The 18,164-nt window shown below is 45.4% G+C and overlaps 1 protein-coding gene across 1 annotated transcript in view; it reads left to right on the forward strand.

Annotated features, from left to right (window-relative positions):
* The window catches only part of LOC311100782 (brefeldin A-inhibited guanine nucleotide-exchange protein 3-like), a gene marked incomplete at its 3' end in the record, with an annotated part of 42,872 nt that overhangs the window by 10,040 nt on the left and 14,668 nt on the right, over positions 1-18,164 (forward strand). Inside the window, exons 6-19 of the mRNA XM_084141744.1 lie at positions 596-709; positions 1,051-1,096; positions 1,878-1,962; positions 2,270-2,374; positions 6,141-6,471; positions 6,655-6,767; positions 6,939-7,894; positions 8,124-8,290; positions 8,496-8,661; positions 8,837-8,944; positions 11,951-12,166; positions 13,147-13,257; positions 13,527-13,677; positions 13,889-14,176. Coding sequence (XP_083997870.1) covers positions 596-709; positions 1,051-1,096; positions 1,878-1,962; positions 2,270-2,374; positions 6,141-6,471; positions 6,655-6,767; positions 6,939-7,894; positions 8,124-8,290; positions 8,496-8,661; positions 8,837-8,944; positions 11,951-12,166; positions 13,147-13,257; positions 13,527-13,677; positions 13,889-14,176 — 2,957 coding nt within the window. The remainder of the gene's footprint in view (positions 1-595; positions 710-1,050; positions 1,097-1,877; positions 1,963-2,269; positions 2,375-6,140; positions 6,472-6,654; positions 6,768-6,938; positions 7,895-8,123; positions 8,291-8,495; positions 8,662-8,836; positions 8,945-11,950; positions 12,167-13,146; positions 13,258-13,526; positions 13,678-13,888; positions 14,177-18,164) is intronic.

Consider the following 18,164-nt stretch of genomic DNA (forward strand, 5'->3'; position numbering starts at 1 on the left):
CCCTCTCTGTTCTATCTCACCTGCCTGATAACCTCTGAATGGTGACACCTGCTTTCATTATTCCAGTACTAAGCAGAGAGGCTTAAGAGAATGTTCCAGTCATGCTTCGTTTGCTGGGCCTTTAGCTGTGTGTCATCTAGTGATGGGGGAAACATTTATACAGATACATATCGGGATATTATTTTTTACGATATATTGTATCGTATTGACAATATCGCAATATAATTTTTGCGCTAGTTAGCTGTACCTGCACCAAAACTCCTGTATTTTTCCTTCATAGCTTGTTCTCCATCTTCTTTTTAAATAGGGAGCCAATTCGTTTTCAGTGAAGTGACGGTAAAGCAATTATGTGTCCTATACTGTCTCCTCAAGGCTTGGCATATCACTTGCTTTAATTCAATTTGGTTGATGTTGCTATCTCACAGTGATGTTGTGTTTAAAGATTATATTTTCATTCACTCCTGATGTCAGACTTTCTTCAATCCAGCCAGCTTTGCCTTGAAAGAGGTTTTACCTTCATTTATAGTCATTGGGTGTAACGGTAAGCCCCCTGCTCTGTTGTAATGTGTTTGTTTCCTGTCCTGCTGTCTTCCAGGTGTGTATCGAGACGTACATGTCCAGCTGTCACCAGCGCAGCATCAACACGGCCGTGAGGGCCACCCTCAGCCAGATCCTGGGGGACCTCGCCCTGCAGCTCCGACACAGACAGGTCAGCCACCCCAGGCACCTTTGACCTCTCACATTATCACCCACTCAGATTAGAAGCAAAAGGAATGAATATAGGATGGGTTGGGTTGGGTTGGGCAGGGAGGCGTTCTAGAGTGAGGCACATCTTAATTTCACACTTGAGCGCTTATATGAGATCTTGTAATCACCTCATTAAATAGCTACATAAAATACAGATGTCCTGTACTGTGTTCTATACATTTTGGCAGACTGTTTTGCTGCTGTGAATATGCAGGGGAATGCATTGAATGCATAATCATAGGTGAAGTGAATCCACCATACAGTGTCTGAAAGTCTATAATATTGTCTTGTGTGTCTGTGCAGGGAGTGGATGGCGAGGACCCGCCAGTGCCCACACACCAGCACAGAGGTACTTTATAGCCCTGTTATATAGCAAAAGCCTTCACTGCCCTTCACATGCCAGGTGGAATATACCTCCAAGGGAGTATAATGTCCCTTTTATGAAGCAGTGATTACAGGTTGTTTAGACATCACACATCTTTTACTGCAAGGCTGGGTGATTCATACCTCCAGAGTCCACGTCTAAAAGTGGGAGAGATGAGACTATTACGAGGGGGTGATGCAGTGTGTCTGGTGGTTCAACTGTTCTGTCAGACCTGGGTCAAATACATTTGTCAAACAGAGCTACGTTTCATTTAGTTTTCCCTGGACAATACACCCAATGGAATAGTCCCAAAAGTTCAAACTCCAAACTTGGAATCACTATAAAGGGAATTCTTAAACTAATTGAATAAAAGCAAAAACACATGTCTCTTCCTTGCACCATACTGTACAGCAGGGCTCTCCAACCCTGTTCCTGGGGAGCTACCTCCTGTAGGTTTTTGCTCCAACCCCAATTGAAACTAACCTGATTCAGTTTATCATCCAGCTAATGATTAGAATCAGGTGGGCTAGATTAGGGTTGGAGTGAACCTAGAGTATGGTAGCTCTCCAGCAACAGGGTAGGAGAGCCCTGCCCTGGACAATGCACCCAATGGAATTGTCCCAAAAGTTCAAACGCCAAGCTTGGAATCGCACCTCAAATACTTTTAAGTAGTTAACATAGTTAGGCTAATAAGGTATGTTATCAGTTGCATTTGTTCTCCTGAGTGTGATGTCTCGGTAATGGTTGTTGGCCTGTATGTTTTTAGATGTGTCTCCCACTGCACATTCCCTGTGTGAGGACGTCGTGACTGTGATAACCGTCTTCTGCGAGAAGCTGGAGGGGGTTGACCAGTAAGAATTATGCTTTATGCAGAGTTAATAGCCCTGTACTGTTTGTTTCTCTCTCATCCGAAAAACACATAATTGCTCCCACCTTGTCTACCCTGCTAGCTGTTTTAAAGGTCACCTCTACAAAGCATGATTCAGTTTTACAGCAATGTTATATAGAGATGTTTCTTGCTTGGCTTTTAATAAGATGAGACACTGAGGCTGCATCCCAAATGCCACCCCATTCCATTCATAGTGCACTACTTTTGACCAGAACCCATAGGGAATAGGGTGCCATTTGGGATACAAGCCTGAGACTTTGTTTTCACAGTGAGAACCAGTTGCTCCAGCTGCTCTACCTAGAGTGCATCCTGTCCATGCTCAGCAGCTGTCCTCCTACCATGCACCTGAACAGAGGCTTCACAGACCTGATCTGGTAAGGCCTGGCTGTGGCTAACACATACAGTATACTGACAGTCACGCTTCCCTGTCTGAATACCTGCCTCCTTATCAGTCAGATTTCTTATCTTGAGGGGAACCTAGATACGGCCTTAATAATGCATTCATAATACAGACAGTGCATTCGGAGTATTATACAGTTGAAGTCGGAGGTTTACATACACCTTAGCCAAATAGATTTAAACTCAGTTTTTCATCCTAGTAAAAATTCCCTGTCTTAGGTCAGTTAGGATCACCACTTTATTTTAAGAATGTGAAATGTCAGAATAATAGTAGAGAGAATGATTTATTTCAGCTTTTATTTCTTTCATCACATTCCCAGTGGGTCAGAAGTTTACATACACTCAATTACTATTTGGTAGCATTGCCATAAAATAGTTTAACTTGGGTGAAATGTTTCGGGTACATTTTAAAATTTTAGTCATTTAGCAGACGCTCTTATCTTACAGTTAGTGAGTGGATACATTTTCATACTGTCCCCCCCCCCCCCCCCCCCGTGGGAAAAGAACCCACAACCCTGGTGTTGCAAGCGCCATGCTCTACCAACTGAGCTACAGGGTACCCTTCCACAAGCTTCCCATAATAAGTTGGGTGAATTTTGGCCCATTCCTCCTGACAGAGCTGTCCCTCCTGTAGCTCAGCATGGTGCTTGCAATGCCAGGGTTGTGAGTTCGATTCCCACGGGGGGCCAGTATGAAAAATGTATGCACTCACTAACTGTAAGTCGCTCTGGATAAGAGCGTCTGCTAAATGACTAAAATGTAAAAAATGTGTAACTGAGTCAGGTTTGTAGGCCTCCTTGCTCACACACGCTTTTTCAGTTCTGCCCACAAATCTTCTATAGGATTGAGGTCAGGGCTTTGTGATGGCCATTCCAATACCTTGACTTTGTTGTCCTTAAGCCATTTTGCCACAACTTTGGAAGTATGCTTGGGGTCATTGTCCATTTGGAAGACCCATTTGCGACCAAGCTTTAACTTCCTGACTGATGTCTTGAGATGTTGCTTCAATATATCCACATAATTTTCCTTCCTCATGATGCCATCTATTTTGTGAAGTGCACCAGTCCCTCCTGCAGCAAAGCACCCCCACGGCATGATGCTGCCACCCCCGTTCTTCACGGTTGGGATGGTGTTCTTTGGCTTGCAAGCCCCCCCTTTTTCCTCCAAACATAACGATGGTCATTATGGCCAAACAGTTCTATTTTTGTTTCAACAGACCAGAGGACATTTCTCCAAAAAGTATGATCTTTGTCCCCATGTGCAGTTGCAAACCGTAGTCTGGCTTTTTTATGGCGGTTTTGGAGCAGTGGCTTCTTCCTTCCTGAGCGGCCTTTCAGGTTATGTCGATATAGGACTCGTTTTACTGTGGATATAGATACTTTGTACCTGTTTCCTCCAGCATCTTCACAAGGTCCTTTGCTGTTGTTCTGGGATTGATTTGTACTTTGTGCACCAAAGTACGTTCATCTCTAGGGGACAGAACACGTCTCCTTCCTGAACGGTATGACGGCTGCGTGGTCCCATGGTGTTTATACTTGCGTACTATTGTTTGTACAGATACCTTCAGGCGTTTGGAAATTGCTCCCAAGGATGAACCAGACATGTGGAGGTCTACAATATTTTTTCTGAGGTCTTGGCTGATTTTCTTTTGATTTTCCCATGATGTCAAGCAAAGAGGCACTGAGTTTGAAAGTAGGCCTTGAAATACATCCACAGGTACACCTCCAACTGACTCAAATTATGTCAATTAGCCTATCAGATGCTTCTAAAGCCATGACATCATTTTCTGGAATTTTCCAAGCTGTTTAAAGGCACAGTCAACTTAGTGTATGTAAACTTCTGACCCACTGGAATTGTGATACAGAGAATTATAAGTGAAATAATCTGTCTGTAAACAATTGTTGAAAAAATTACTTGTCATGCACAAAGTAGATGTCCTAACCGACTTTCCAAAACTATAGTCTGTTAACAAGAAATTTGTGGAGTGGTTGAAAAACAAGTTTTAATGATTCCAACCTAAGTGTATCTAAACTTCCGACTTGAACTGTAAGGATTCAGACCCCTTGACTTTTTCTAAATTTTGTTCTTATTCTAAAATTGATTAAATTGTTTTCCCCCCTCAAATCTACACACAAAACCCCATAATGACGAAGCGAAAACAGGTTTTTTGACATTTTTTGAAAATGTATTACAAATGAAAAAAAAAGAAATATCACATTTCACCCTTTACTCAGTACTTTGTTGAAGCAACTTTGGCAGCGATTACAGCCTTGAGTCTTCTTGGGTACGACGCTACAAGCTTGGCATACCTGTATTTGGAGAGATTCTCCCGTTCTTCTCTGCAGATCCTCTCAAGCTCTGTCAGGTTGGATGGGGAGCTTTGCTGCACAGCTATTTTCAGGTCTCTCCAGAGATGTTTGATCGGGTTCAAGTCCGGGCTCTGGCTGGGCAACTCAAGGGCATTCAGAGACTTGTCCCGAAGCCACTCCTGCGTTGTCTTGGCTGTGTGCTTAGGGTTGTTGACTGGGGAAAAGGAGAATCTTCACCCCAGTCTGAGGTCCTGAGCACTCTGGAGGAGGTTTTCATCAAGGATCTCTCTGTACTTTGCTCCATTCATCTTTGCCTCGATCCTGACTAGTCTCCCAGTCCCTGCCACTGAAAAACATCCCCACTGCATGATGCTGCCACCACCATGCTTCACCGTAGGGATGGTTCCAGGTTTCCTCCAGATGTGATGCTTGGCATTCAGGCCAAAGAGTTCAATCTTGGTTTCATCAGACCAGAGAATCTTGTTTCTCATGTTCTGAAAGTCTTTAGAAGCCTTTTGTCGAACTCCAAGCGGGCTGTCATGTGCCTTTTACTGAGGAGTGGCTTCCGTCTGGCCACTCTACCATAAAGGTCTGATTGGTGGAATGCTGCAGAGACTGTTGTCCTTCTGGAAGGTTCTTCCATCTCCATAGAGGAACTCTGAAGCTCTGTCAGAGTGACCATCGGGTTCTTGGTCACCTCCCTGACCAAGACCCTTCTCCCGCGATTGCTCAGTTTGGCCGGGTGGCCAGCTCTAGGAAGAATCTTGGTGGTTCCAATCTTCTTCCATTTAAGAATGATGGAGGCCTCTGTGTTCTTGGGACCTTCAATGCTGCAGACATTTTTTGGTAGCCTTCCCCAGATCTGTGCCTCGACACAATCCTGTCTCGGAGCTCTACGGACAATTCCTTCGACCTCATGGTTTGGTTTTTGCTCTGACATGCACTGTCAATGGTGGGACCTTTTATATAGACAGGTGTGTGCCTTTCCATTACATTTACATTTTAGTCATTTAGCAGACCTATTGAATTTACCACAGGTGGACTCCAATCATGTTGTAGAAACATCTCTAGGATGATCAATGGAAACAGGATGCACCTGAGCTCAATTTCAAGTCTCATAGCTAAGGGTCTGAATACTTATGTAAATAAGGTTATTTCTGTTTTTTATTATAAACTTGTTTTTCGCATTGTCATTATGGGGTATTGTGTGCAGATTGAGGGTAAAAAAATAATTTTATACATTTTAGAATAAGGCTGTAACGTAACAAAATGTTGAAAAAGTCAAGGCGTCTGAATACTTTCTGAAGGCACTGTAAATACCACATTCATAAGCAGAATATGAGCACTTCATAAAGTAGGCTCCTTCAAGTATAGTGTTACCATATGATCTGTCTACATAAAACACGTTACATGTCTTGTCCCCTTCTCTCAGGAAGCAACTTTGCCCGTCGTTGGTGGTGATCATGGGAAACCCTGTGAACGACAAGACCATCACCTCGGCCCATGGCCACGGAGGGGGGTATCAGGAGCTGGACCCCTCTCTAGGTGGTGTGTCTGACCAGGGCCGGGGATCCGGCTGCTCCTCCACCACCCCCGCCATGATCGGCCCGGTGGTGCGGACCATCTGCTACGTGGCTGCTGAGCTGGTGCGTCTGGTGGGCTGTGTGGAGTCCATGAAGCCTGTTCTGCAGTCGCTGTACCACCGCATCCTGCTCTATCCCCCGCCACAGCACCGCGTGGAGGCCATCAAGATCATGAAGGAGGTGGTCAGAGTCCCAGACTGCTCACTGTTCACCAGTCACCTCAAATCCCCTAACATAATGTTTATAGATCCACCAATCAATTGAATTAGACAGTGGAATGTTGCTGCACCAGTTTGAGTGTTGCAGAGGGGATGCGATGAACAAAAATGAACTGAAGTGTCTTTGTTTGTATGCGTTTTGTAGATTCTGGGAAGTCCTCAGCGCTTGTTTGACCTGGCTGGTCCCTGTGTGATAGAGCCTGAGTCTAGGAAAAGGTCCTTCTCCAAGAGGAAGTCTCACCTGGACCTGCTCAAACTGTGAGGACCCACATTCTCTTATTTTATTTACCAGTATAACCTTGTGTTAAAAAAATGCTTCTGCCTGCTGTATAAGCCTGTAACCCATACATCATGTACTATAGTGAGAAGGAAGTAGTACTGTTGTAAACGGGTACGTAGTGTTTATGATGTGTCTGTGTGTACCTACAGGGTGATGGATGGCATGACAGAGGCCTGTATGAAGGGGGGCATCGAAGCATGCTACTCCTCAGTGTCGTGTGCCTGTGCCCTCCTGGGAGCTCTTGACGAGCTGAGTCATGGGCGTGGCCTACAGTCAGAACAGGCCCGCATGCTGCTGCGCCGATTGGACGAGCTGAAAGAGGCGGCAGAATCCACACGGGAGTCCATGGAGATCAACGAGGCGGACTTCCGCTGGCAGCGCCACGTCCTCTCGTCTGAGCACGCTCCCTCTGAGCCCTCTGCCACCTCCGCCACGGAGCGCAGCCCCGACATCAGCATCAGCGTCACCACGGATACGGGCCAGACCACTCTGGATGGGGAGCTGGGACAGACCACTCCAGAGGGGGAGGAATGTGGGCAGGAACCCCGGCTGCCTTCGCCTTCCTCCTGCGGGCCGGACGCTGACCCTGACCCTGAGCTACACCCCTGTGTGAGGGAACCGGGTGAGGAGCCCGGAGGACCCCCAGATGTGGTGCAGCGCAGCCATGCGCTAGTCTACCCCGACATCACTAACTTCCTGTCCGTAGATGCCCGGGCGCGCTCCCACGGCTCGCGCTACAGCGAGAGCAATTTCAGCGTGGACGAGGGGGAGATGTCGCGCACTGAGTTTGATTCATGTGACCAGTACTCCATGGCGGCGGAGAAGGACTCGGGCCGCTCTGATGTGTCAGACATGGGCTCTGATAACGGCTCCCTGGCCGATGAGGAGCAGACACCCAGGGACTGTCCCGGTCATCGCTCCCTGAGAACGGCAGCCCTGTCCCTGAAGCTACTGAAGAACCAGGAGGCTGACCAGCAGAGTGCCCGGCTCTTTGTCCAGTCTCTGGCCACCCTGCTGCCTCGCCTGCTGGGGATGCACAGCACGACAGACGTGGACACGTCCCTGCAGAACTTCTCCTCCACATTCTGCTCCGGCCTACAGGCGGGTAAGAGATACAGAGAGAGGAGATGAGGGGAGATAGCATGAGATAATGAAGAGAGGAAGTGAGAACTTCAGATATCCGTGGAGAAGTCATTGAAAGTCCCATTGTAATTATAGTATCTGATTTAGTATTTTAAATCTTCTGATGGGGATACGAGGTAAGATAATTGTCTTAATTGTCCTAGTTTCATCAATGGTTTCTATTTGACCCTGTATCTGACCCTCTCTTCCAGGTGGCATCCATTCACCAGGCTACGAGGGCAGTGAGAACCTGAATTGTCAGGCCCTGATGAACGCAGACGGCCTTTACCTGGTCTCCTACTACGCCTTGCTCCTCAGCCTCAAACTCTGCTGCCAGGACTGCTACCGCAGGAGGCCCATGCCCGTGCTGGTCAGCCTGGTGAGTGGTGGTGGAGTCAATCTGTTGGTGCACTAAAGCTGAAATCCCCTGTGTATGGTAGAGAGGATTCCTGAAGACAAGTGTTGTGATCAGCTGAACACCATATAGTACTGTAGCCAATTATTTTGTTTATGGGGTTTATATATTTTGAAGCGATCCCACCAGGCTTCCTGGTATCCCAATTGAATTCTCTCTCCTGCTGCAGAAAGAGTTTGTTCGTCTCATCCAGAGCAGTGGGGTGCTGGTGGTGCTGTCTCAGGCCTGGATCGAGGAGCTCTACCTCCAGGTGCTGGACAGGAACCTGCTGGGGGAGGCTGGCTACTGGGGCTCACCAGAGGAACACTCCTTACCCCTCATCACCATGCTCACTGGTAGGAGGGGACACAGCTCTCCCACACTGCTTTATTCATGAGGATTCTTTATATGTCGACATAAAAATATTAACATAATGCTCCTTTGGGTCTTTGAAATGTTCTGCTATGTTTTTCTGACGGCTCTCATCACGTTGTGTCCTCTATCTCTCTCTCTCTGTCTGTCTCTGGTCAGACATCGATGGGCTGGGCAGTAGTGCCATCGGAGGTCAGCTGATCCGTAAGGCCAACACACAGTCCCCCTTCAGCTGTGACAAGAGTGGCAGTGACACCCTCATGGCAGGTACTGACACCCCCAGGTACTGACACCACCAGGTACTGACACCACCAGGTACTGACACCACCAGGTACTGACACCCCAAGCTGTCCTTTCTGAGTCGCTTATCCAAGATAGTTTTTGACTATATTTTGCGTCGATATTTAGTCATAATGTATTGTGTATTTTTGGTGCGGCATTTTTGCTTTATTCAAACATCGGGGGATATAGATTAGGAGGAGCCAAAGTGGGAAGGGTGGAGACAGGGACTGAACCCTGGTTTCCAGGGTTGCATACATGTGCCTAGATCAGGGTTTTCCAAACTCGGTCCTCGGGACCCCAAGGGGTGCACATTTTGGTTTTGCCCTAGCACTACACAGCTGATTGAAATAATCAACTAATCATCAAGCTTTGATCATTTTAATCAGCTGTGTAATGTTAGGGCAAAAACCAAAATGTGCACCCCTTGGGGTCTTGAGGACCAAGTTTGGGGAACGCTGGCCTAGATGCTGTACTCTCTACATGGAGAGAGATATATATTGTTCTCATTGTGTCTTTCACAGGGGAGAGAATGGAGAGCTGCCAGCATCTGCCTACCTCTTTTATTACCACTGAGAACAAAAGATGCACCACCGAGCACTCGAGCCACCTCGTTACCATGGCAACAGCTGCTGAGTTTCCCATTAGACTTTCAAAGCTTTCATGTAATAAGCTAGCTATGTACACATAATCAACAGGGCCGACTATATTAACATGGAACAGAGAAAAAAGGGACCGTTGTCAGTTCTACTTATTTCCTGTATGAAATGTTATTGTCACACAGAGTGCCTTTTAGAGTGCTTAAATCTCTCAAGGTGTCTAACGGGACTGTTGTTTACTGCCTGTCTGTTCACTGCCTCTGAGCAAATAAGGCAACAGCACATTACAGAGCTGCTGAGTCAATACACAGATGGATGTAGTGTCGGTTCTGACTTAACTCCCATTACTGCTTTTTCAGGCATGGGGTCTTTGTCAATACCCATATCCTGTTTTAAGGGTCTGACTCAACACCATTGTGCTGTAGCATAGGTCTTGGTCAATACAAAGATGACGGTCTGGCTCACTAAACCTTCATTCATACTGTATTATGCATGGTTCTTGATCAATAGTCTACACAGCTGGATGTACTACTTATGCTGTCTTTAAAGCTAGAATCCTTAGTTGCTACACACAGTTTTGAACTTTATATTAATGATGAACAGTGCATTTGGAAAGTATGCAGACCCCTTGACTTTTTCCACATTTTGTTACGTTACAGCCTTATTCTAAAATGTATTAAATCCTTTTTTCCCCTCATCGATCTACACACAATAACCCATAATGACAATGCAAAAACAGGTTTTTTAAACGGAAATATTATATTTACATAAGTATTCAGAACCTTTACTCAGTACTTTGTTGCAGCACCTTTGGCAGCGATTACAGCCTTGAGTCTTCTTGGGTATGATGCTACCAGCTTGGCACACCTGTATTTGGGGAGTTTCTCCCGTTCTTCTCTGCAGATCCTCTCAAGCTCTGTCAGGTTGGATGGGGAGCGTCGCTGCACAGCTATTTTCAGGTCTCTCCAGAGATGTTCGATCGGGTTCAAGTCCAGGCTCTGGCTGGGCCACTCAAGGACATTCAGAGACTTGTCCCAAAGCCACTCCTGCGTTGTCTTGGCTGTGTGCTTAGGGTCGTTGTCCTGTTGGAAGGTGAACCTTCGCCCCAGTCTGAGGTCCTAAGCGCTCTGGAGCAGGTTTTCATCAAGGATCTCTCTGTACTTTGCTCCGTTCATCTTTGCCTCAATCCTGACTAGTCTCCCAGTCCCTGCCGCTGAAAAACATCCCCACAGCATGATGACGCCACCACCATGCTTCACCGTAGGGATGGTGCCTGGTTTCTTCCAGAAGTGACGCTTGGCATTCAGGCCAAAGAGTTCAATCTTGGTTTCATCAGACCAGAGAATCTGGTTTCTCATGGTCTGAGAGTCCTTTAGGTGCCTTTTGGCAAACTCCAAGCGGGCTGTCATGTGCCTTTTACTGAGGAGTGGCTTCCGTCTGGCCACTCTACCATAAAGGCCTGATTGGTGGAGTGCTGCAGAGATGGTTGTCCTTCTGGAAGGTTCTCCCATCTCCACAGAGGAGCTCTGTCAGAGTGACCATCAGGTTCTTGGTCACCTCCCTGACCAAGGCCCTTCTTCCCCGATTGCTCAGTTTGGCTGGGCGGCCAGCTCTAGGAAGAGTCTTGGTGGTTCCAAACTTCTTCCATTTAAGAATGATGGAGGCCTCTGTGTTCTTGGGGACCTTCAATGCTGCAGAAATGTTTTGGTACCCTTCTCCAGATCTGTGCCTGTCTCGGAGCTCTATGGACAATTCCTTCGACCTCATGACTTGGTTTTTGTCCTGACATGCACTGTCAACTGTGGGACCTTATATAGACAGGTGTGTGGCTTTCCAAATCATGTCCAATCAATTGAATTTAACACAGGTGGACTCCAATCAAGTTGTAGAAATATCTCAAGGAGGATCAATGGAAACAGGATGCACCTAAGCGCAATTTTGAGTCTCATGGCAAAGGGTCTGAATACTAAAACAAAATGTGGAAAAAGTAAAGGGGTCTGAATACTTTCCGAATGCACTGTATACCCATCCATTCTTGAAGAATATAACTCATAAATGCCTAATGAGCTTAGTTCAACTGTCACCCCATCAAAACCCAAAATATGTATTTTTTACTCCAATGTTTGTAAACAACGTAGATGTAAACAAACACTGTATAGCCTCAACACATGGTTAAAACTATAATGTTTATATCATGGATGGTCAGTCCTTGCATCCTAGCACTGTCTATGAATTTGAGAGTTGTTACATTCCTCAGCTTTTTACCAAAACAGAGGCAGCTTTAAGGGTGTGACTCAACCCCCATTGATCCTGTTTCATACATATGGGTCTTGGTCAATGCACAGATAAGTGTCTGGCTCACTCACTCACTCAACCTTCATTGATATTATTTCAGGCATAGTGTTTGCCCGCTACATCCTGATTGGCTGCTGGAAGAACCTGATGGACACCCTGTCCACCCCCCTGACGGGGCGCATGGCAGGCAGCTCCAAGGGCCTGGCCTTCATGCTGGGGTCTGAGGGGCTAAAGGAGCAGAGCCAGAGGGAGAGAGACACCATCTGCCTTAGCCTGGATGGACTACGCAAGGCAGCCGGACTCAGTTGTGCTCTAGGTAACAGGACCCAACATCATGGTGACCGTGGATAAGGCCTGCCTGACTATAATCCTTAAACAGGAAGGGTTTAGTCAGTGGTGTAAAGTACTTAAATAAAAATACTTTAAAGTACTACTTAAGTAGTTTTTTGGGGGTATCTGTACTTTACTTTACTTTACTATTTATATTTTTGACAACTTTTACTTTTACTTCACTACATTCCTAACGAGAATAATGTACTTTTTACACCATACATTTTCCCTGACACCCAAAAGTACTCGTTACATTTTGAATGCTTAGCAGGACAGGAAAATTGTCAAATTCACACACTTATCAAGAGAACATCCCTGGTCATCCCTACTGCCTCTGATCTGGTGGACTCACTAAATACAAATGCTGTATTGGGTGTTGGAGTGTGCCCTGGGCTATCTGTAAATTTTAAAAAAACAAGAAAATTGTGCTGTCTGGTTTGCTTAATATAAGGAATTTGAAATGATTCATACTTTTACTTTTGATACGTAAGTATATTTAAAACCAAATATTTTTAGACTTTTACTGAAGTAGTATTTTACTGGGTGACTTTCACTTTTACTTCATTTTCTATTAAGGTATCTTTACTTTTACTCAAGTAAACCCATTAGCTAGTGTGTTTAGACAAGAGGCAGGCTGGGTCAAAGGCTCAAAATATTTGAAAGAAAACAAAAGCGATTTGATCCCAGGTCCTGTTTAGATGTGTGTCCATAAAGTACAAAAACATCACGTTTTGAGAGAATTAAACACAAGCAAAGGTTTTGCCTAGATTTTGATCAATACCTGAATACTTTATAGGTATATTTGTGTAGCTATTGAAATGTCCCTGAAAACAGAAATGAATTAGGACCATATGATGATAAAGTATTGGCCTGGCATTCTGTGACAGGTGCCGTAGGCCCTCACAGCCCAGCTTGTCTTTGATTACCATCAGCTCTAATGAATATGAATATTCATGGTTTCTCTAGGTGTGGCTGCCAATTGTGCCTCGGCTCTGGCCCAGATGGCAGCAGCCTCGTGTGTGCAGGAGGAGAAGGAGGAGAGGGAGGTGGGCGAGTCTGGAGATGCCATCACACAAGGTACTTGCAGCCCCCCACATAACATACTGTACACAGGGATTCAATTGACTTTTTCAAACAAAGACACCTACTGTAATATTAAACTACTGTATACACCAAAGATGACCTTTGATTTGTCATTACTGTGCAATATGCATACAGGATAAAGAATCCCTCCATTTCAGAAAAGATCCCATTGTTATATGGCCACATTTAGTTTTTGATGCGGTGCTAGCTGGAGTGCTGGGATCTGTTCTGATCCTGTGTCTGTTGGGTGTGTGTGTTCCCAGTCAAGCAGCGTGTGGAGCAGAAGCTGGAGCAGATGGGGCGTCCTCAGGGGGTTCGGCTGCACACGGCCCACGTGCTCTGCATGGAGGCCATCCTCAACGTGGGCCTGGAGATGGGCAGCCACAACCAGGACTGCTGGCCCCACGTCTTCAGGTAATACAGCCAAGCTGTGGCAGGGCAGGCGATGCAGAGATTGAAGTCGAAACCCTCTCCACAAGACATGCATTCATGACAGCATATGACATTGGATTATTGGTACAGTTTCAGCCACAGGTTACTAACACTCATCTACAGTATAATGTGAACTGTCATCTGTAACGACACACTGAACAATACAGTGGCGTACCTGTCTCTGTCTACCCAGGGTGAGCGAATATGTCAGCTCTCTGGAGCACAGCCACTTCAGCGACGGCAGCTCCCAGGCCACCATGACAATCACCCAGGCCCAGCAGGCCGTAGACCTGGGGCTGGATTTGTGTGGCGAGCCCAGTCCGGACAGAGAGCTGGCCCTGAGCAGCCAGCCGGTCATCCAGCCCCAGTCCATCCAGGAGCTGCTGAGGGAGGGCAGGCGGGGGAAAGGCCTGGACCGTAGCCTGATGACGGGGACCAGCGCGTCCAAAGCTGTCTGCACCCTATCTACACAGGCAGACAGGTACCGCATTATAGGCTACAGGACTGTGTCTGAATCACATACTACATTTCATATTATCCTTTCTCTCTCTTTTTCATTGACTTTCATGCCAGAATAGAAATATGAAACAAACAATATAGTTGTTTTTGACTGACTAGGCTGAAATATAAAAGTTGTAATTTAAGTTAGTAAAAAAAAACAGCATTTAAGTGGCCACCTGGTGGCAGTGTGGATCAAGCACAGCTCAAGTACATGAAAGTATTTCACAGTGTATTTTTATTTAATTTTTAGAGGGTAGATCAGCTTTAATATTTCACTTCCAATCGCCCATATGTTTTTTTTCTCGCAAATATATACAGTTGAAGTCGGATGTTTACATACACTTACAGTGAGGGAAAAAAGTATTTGATCCCCTGCTGATTTTGTACGTTTGCCCACTGACAAAGACATGATCAGTCTATAATTTTAATGGTAGGTTTATTTGAACAGTGAGAGACGGAATAAAAACAAAAAAATCCAGAAAAACGCATGTCAAAAATGTTATAAATTGATTTGCATTTTAATGAGGGAAATAAGTATTTGACCCCCTCTCAATCAGAAAGATTTCTGGCTCCCAGGTGTATTTTATACAGGTAACGAGCTGAGATTAGGAGCACACTCTTAAAGGGAGTGCTCCTAATCTCAGCTTGTTACCTGTATAAAATACACCTGTCCACAGAAGCAATTAATCAATCAGATTCCAAACTCTCCACCATGGCCAAGACCAAAGAGCTCTCCAAGGATGTCAGGGACAAGATTGTAGAACTACACAAGGCTGGAATGGGCTACAAGACCATCGCCAAGCAGCTTGGTGAGAAGGTGACAACAGTTGGTTCGATTATTCGCAAATGGAAGAAACACAAAATAACTGTCAATCTCCCTCGGCCTGGGGCTCCATGCAAGATCTCACCTCGTGGAGTTGCAATGATCATGAGAACGGTGAGGAATCAGCCCAGAACTACACAGGAGGATCTTGTCAATGATCTCAAGGCAGCTGGGACCATAGTCACCAAGAAAACAATTGGTAACACACTACGCCGTGAAGGACTGAAATCCTGCAGCGCCCGCCAGGTCCCCCTGCTCAAGAAAGCACATTAAGGTCCTGGAGTGGCCTAGCCAGTCTCCAGACCTTAATCCCATAGAAAATCTGTGGAGGGAGCTGAAGGTTCGAGTTGCCAAACGTCATACTCGAAACCTTAATGACTTGGAGAAGATCTGCAAAGAGGAGTGGGACGAAATCCCTCCTGAGATGTGTGTAAACCTGGTGGCCAACTACAAGAAACGTCTGACCTCTGTGATTGCCAACAAGGGTTTTGCCACCAAGTACTAAGTCATGTTTTGCAGAGGGGTCAAATACTTATTTCCCTCATTAAAATGCAAATCAATTTCTAACATTTTTGACATGCGTTTTTCTGGATTTTTTGTTGTTATTGTGTCTCTCACTGTTCAAATAAATCTACCATTAAAATTATAGACTGATCATGTCTTTGTCAGTGGGCAAACGTACAAAATCAGCAGGGGATCAAATACTTTTTTCCCTCACTGTACATATATACATACATATTCTCATTGTTTCTACAGATCGTAAATTGAAAATAAACATTTTTGCTAAAAGTATTATTATATTATTGATCGATTGACTATGACTTTTCAGATCACCCAGTGGTGCTATCTGCAGGGTTAGCTCCAGGTAAATATTGCAATCCTTTAGCCATTCCTGGACCTGTGTCCAAAAACAAGCTACAAATGGACAGTACCAAAACAAATGATCTAATGATTCTGTCTCTTCGCAGCAAAATCTGCAGAGCTGGGAAGATTGTATCCCCCATATAAATAACATTATATTGGTAGCAAGAATTTTATATAATTATTTAAATTGAAAAACTCTTAAGTTTTGAATCCGGCGTCGTTTTGTGTATCAATTCATAAACACTATGCCATGGAATCGATACGTCACAAATCTCTTCCCAACTATTTTGCTATCTATATGGGACGGCTGTCAATCCTTTGGTCCTTAAATGAAACTGGTATACTTTTTTATTCATCACAATTTTCTTTAACCAATTATATTCTTTAATGCAAGGCCGACAGACAAGTACCTTACTTTTTCCCCCTTCCACTTTCCTTTTCCATTTTTGCGGTAATGCTGCAATTACACTGCTCAAAAAAAATAAAGGGAACACTTAAACAACACATCCTAGATCTGAATGAATGAAATAATCTTATTAAATACTTTTTTCTTTACATAGTTGAATGTGCTGACAACAAAATCACACAAAAATTATCAATGGAAATCAAATTTATCAACCCATGGAGGTCTGGATTTGGAGTCACCCTCAAAATTAAAGTGGAAAACCACACTACAGGCTGATCCAACTTTGATGTAATGTCCTTAAAACAAGTCAAAATGAGGCTCAGTAGTGTGTGTGGCCTCCACGTGCCTGTATGACCTCCCTACAATGCCTGGGCATGCTCCTGATGATGAGGTGGCGGATGGTCTCCTGAGGGATCTCCTCCCAGACCTGGACTAAAGCATCCGCCAACTCCTGGACAGTCTGTGGTGCAACGTGGCGTTGGTGGATGGAGCGAGACATGTCCCAGATGTGCTCAATTGGATTCAGGTCTGGGGAACGGGCGGGCCAGTCCATAGCATCAATGCCTTCCTCTTGCAGGAACTGCTGACACACTCCAGCCACATGAGGTCTAGCATTGTCTTGCATTAGGAGGAACCCAGGGCCAACCACACCAGCATATGGTCTCACAAGGGGTCTGAGGATCTCATCTCGGTACCTAATGGCAGTCAGGCTACCTCTGGCGAGCACATGGAGGGCTGTGCGGCCCCCCAAAGAAATGCCACCCCACACCATGACTGACCCACCGCCAAACCGGTCATGCTGGAGGATGTTGCAGGCAGCAGAACGTTCTCCACGGCGTCTCCAGACTCTGTCACATCTGTCACATGTGCTCAGTGTGAACCTGCTTTCATCTGTGAAGAGCACAGGGCGCCAGTGGCGAATTTGCCAATCTTGGTGTTCTCTGGCAAATGCCAAACGTCCTGCACGGTGTTGGGCTGTAAGCATACCACCCTCATGGAGTCTGTTTCTGACCGTTTGAGCAGGCACATGCACATTTGTGGCCTGCTGGAGGTCATTTTGCAGGGCTCTGGCAGTGCTCCTCCTGCTCCTCCTTGCACAAAGGCGGAGGTAGCGGTCCTGCTGCTGGGTTGTTGCCCTCCTACGGCCTCCTCCACATCTCCTGATGTACTGGCCTGTCTCCTGGTAGCGCCTCCATGCTGTGGACACTACGCTGACAGACACAGCAAACCTTCTTGCCACAGCTCGCATTGATGTGCCATCCTGGATGAGCTGCACTACCTGAGCCACTTGTGTGGGTTGTAGACTCCGTCTCATGCTACCACTAGAGTGAAAGCACCGCCAGCATTCAAAAGTGACCAAAACATCAGCCAGGAAGCATAGGAACTGAGAAGTGGTCTGTGGTCACCACCTGCAGAACCACTTCTTTATTGGGGGTGTCTTGCTAATTGCCTATAATTTCCACCTGTTGTCTATTCCATTTGCACAACAGCATGTGAAATTTATTGTCAATCAGTGTTGCTTCCTAAGTGGACAGTTTGATTTCACAGAAGTGTGATTGACTTGGAGTTACATTGTGTTGTTTAAGTGTTCCCTTTATTTTTTTGAGCAGTGTATTTGGTTGTAATTTTGGGTAGAGCAGACATTTCCATATGTTTTTGTTAGCTGCATAACTCCACCAGTCCTACCGATAATATCATTTACGAAGATTATACCTTTTTAAAACATTTTCTCCAAAAAAAAGGTTTTTTATTAATTAGTATATTTGAGTTTAACCACAATATTTGTTGCATTATTTGTTCTGTCGTTTCTGCAGGATTAAATTGTTTTAGAAATAGTGATATTTGGGAGATTATTTCCTTTTCAAATAATAAAGG

Source organism: Coregonus lavaretus (assembly GCF_964263955.1).
Source record: "Coregonus lavaretus genome assembly, chromosome: 25".
In the NCBI taxonomy this organism is placed as follows: domain Eukaryota; kingdom Metazoa; phylum Chordata; class Actinopteri; order Salmoniformes; family Salmonidae; genus Coregonus; species Coregonus lavaretus.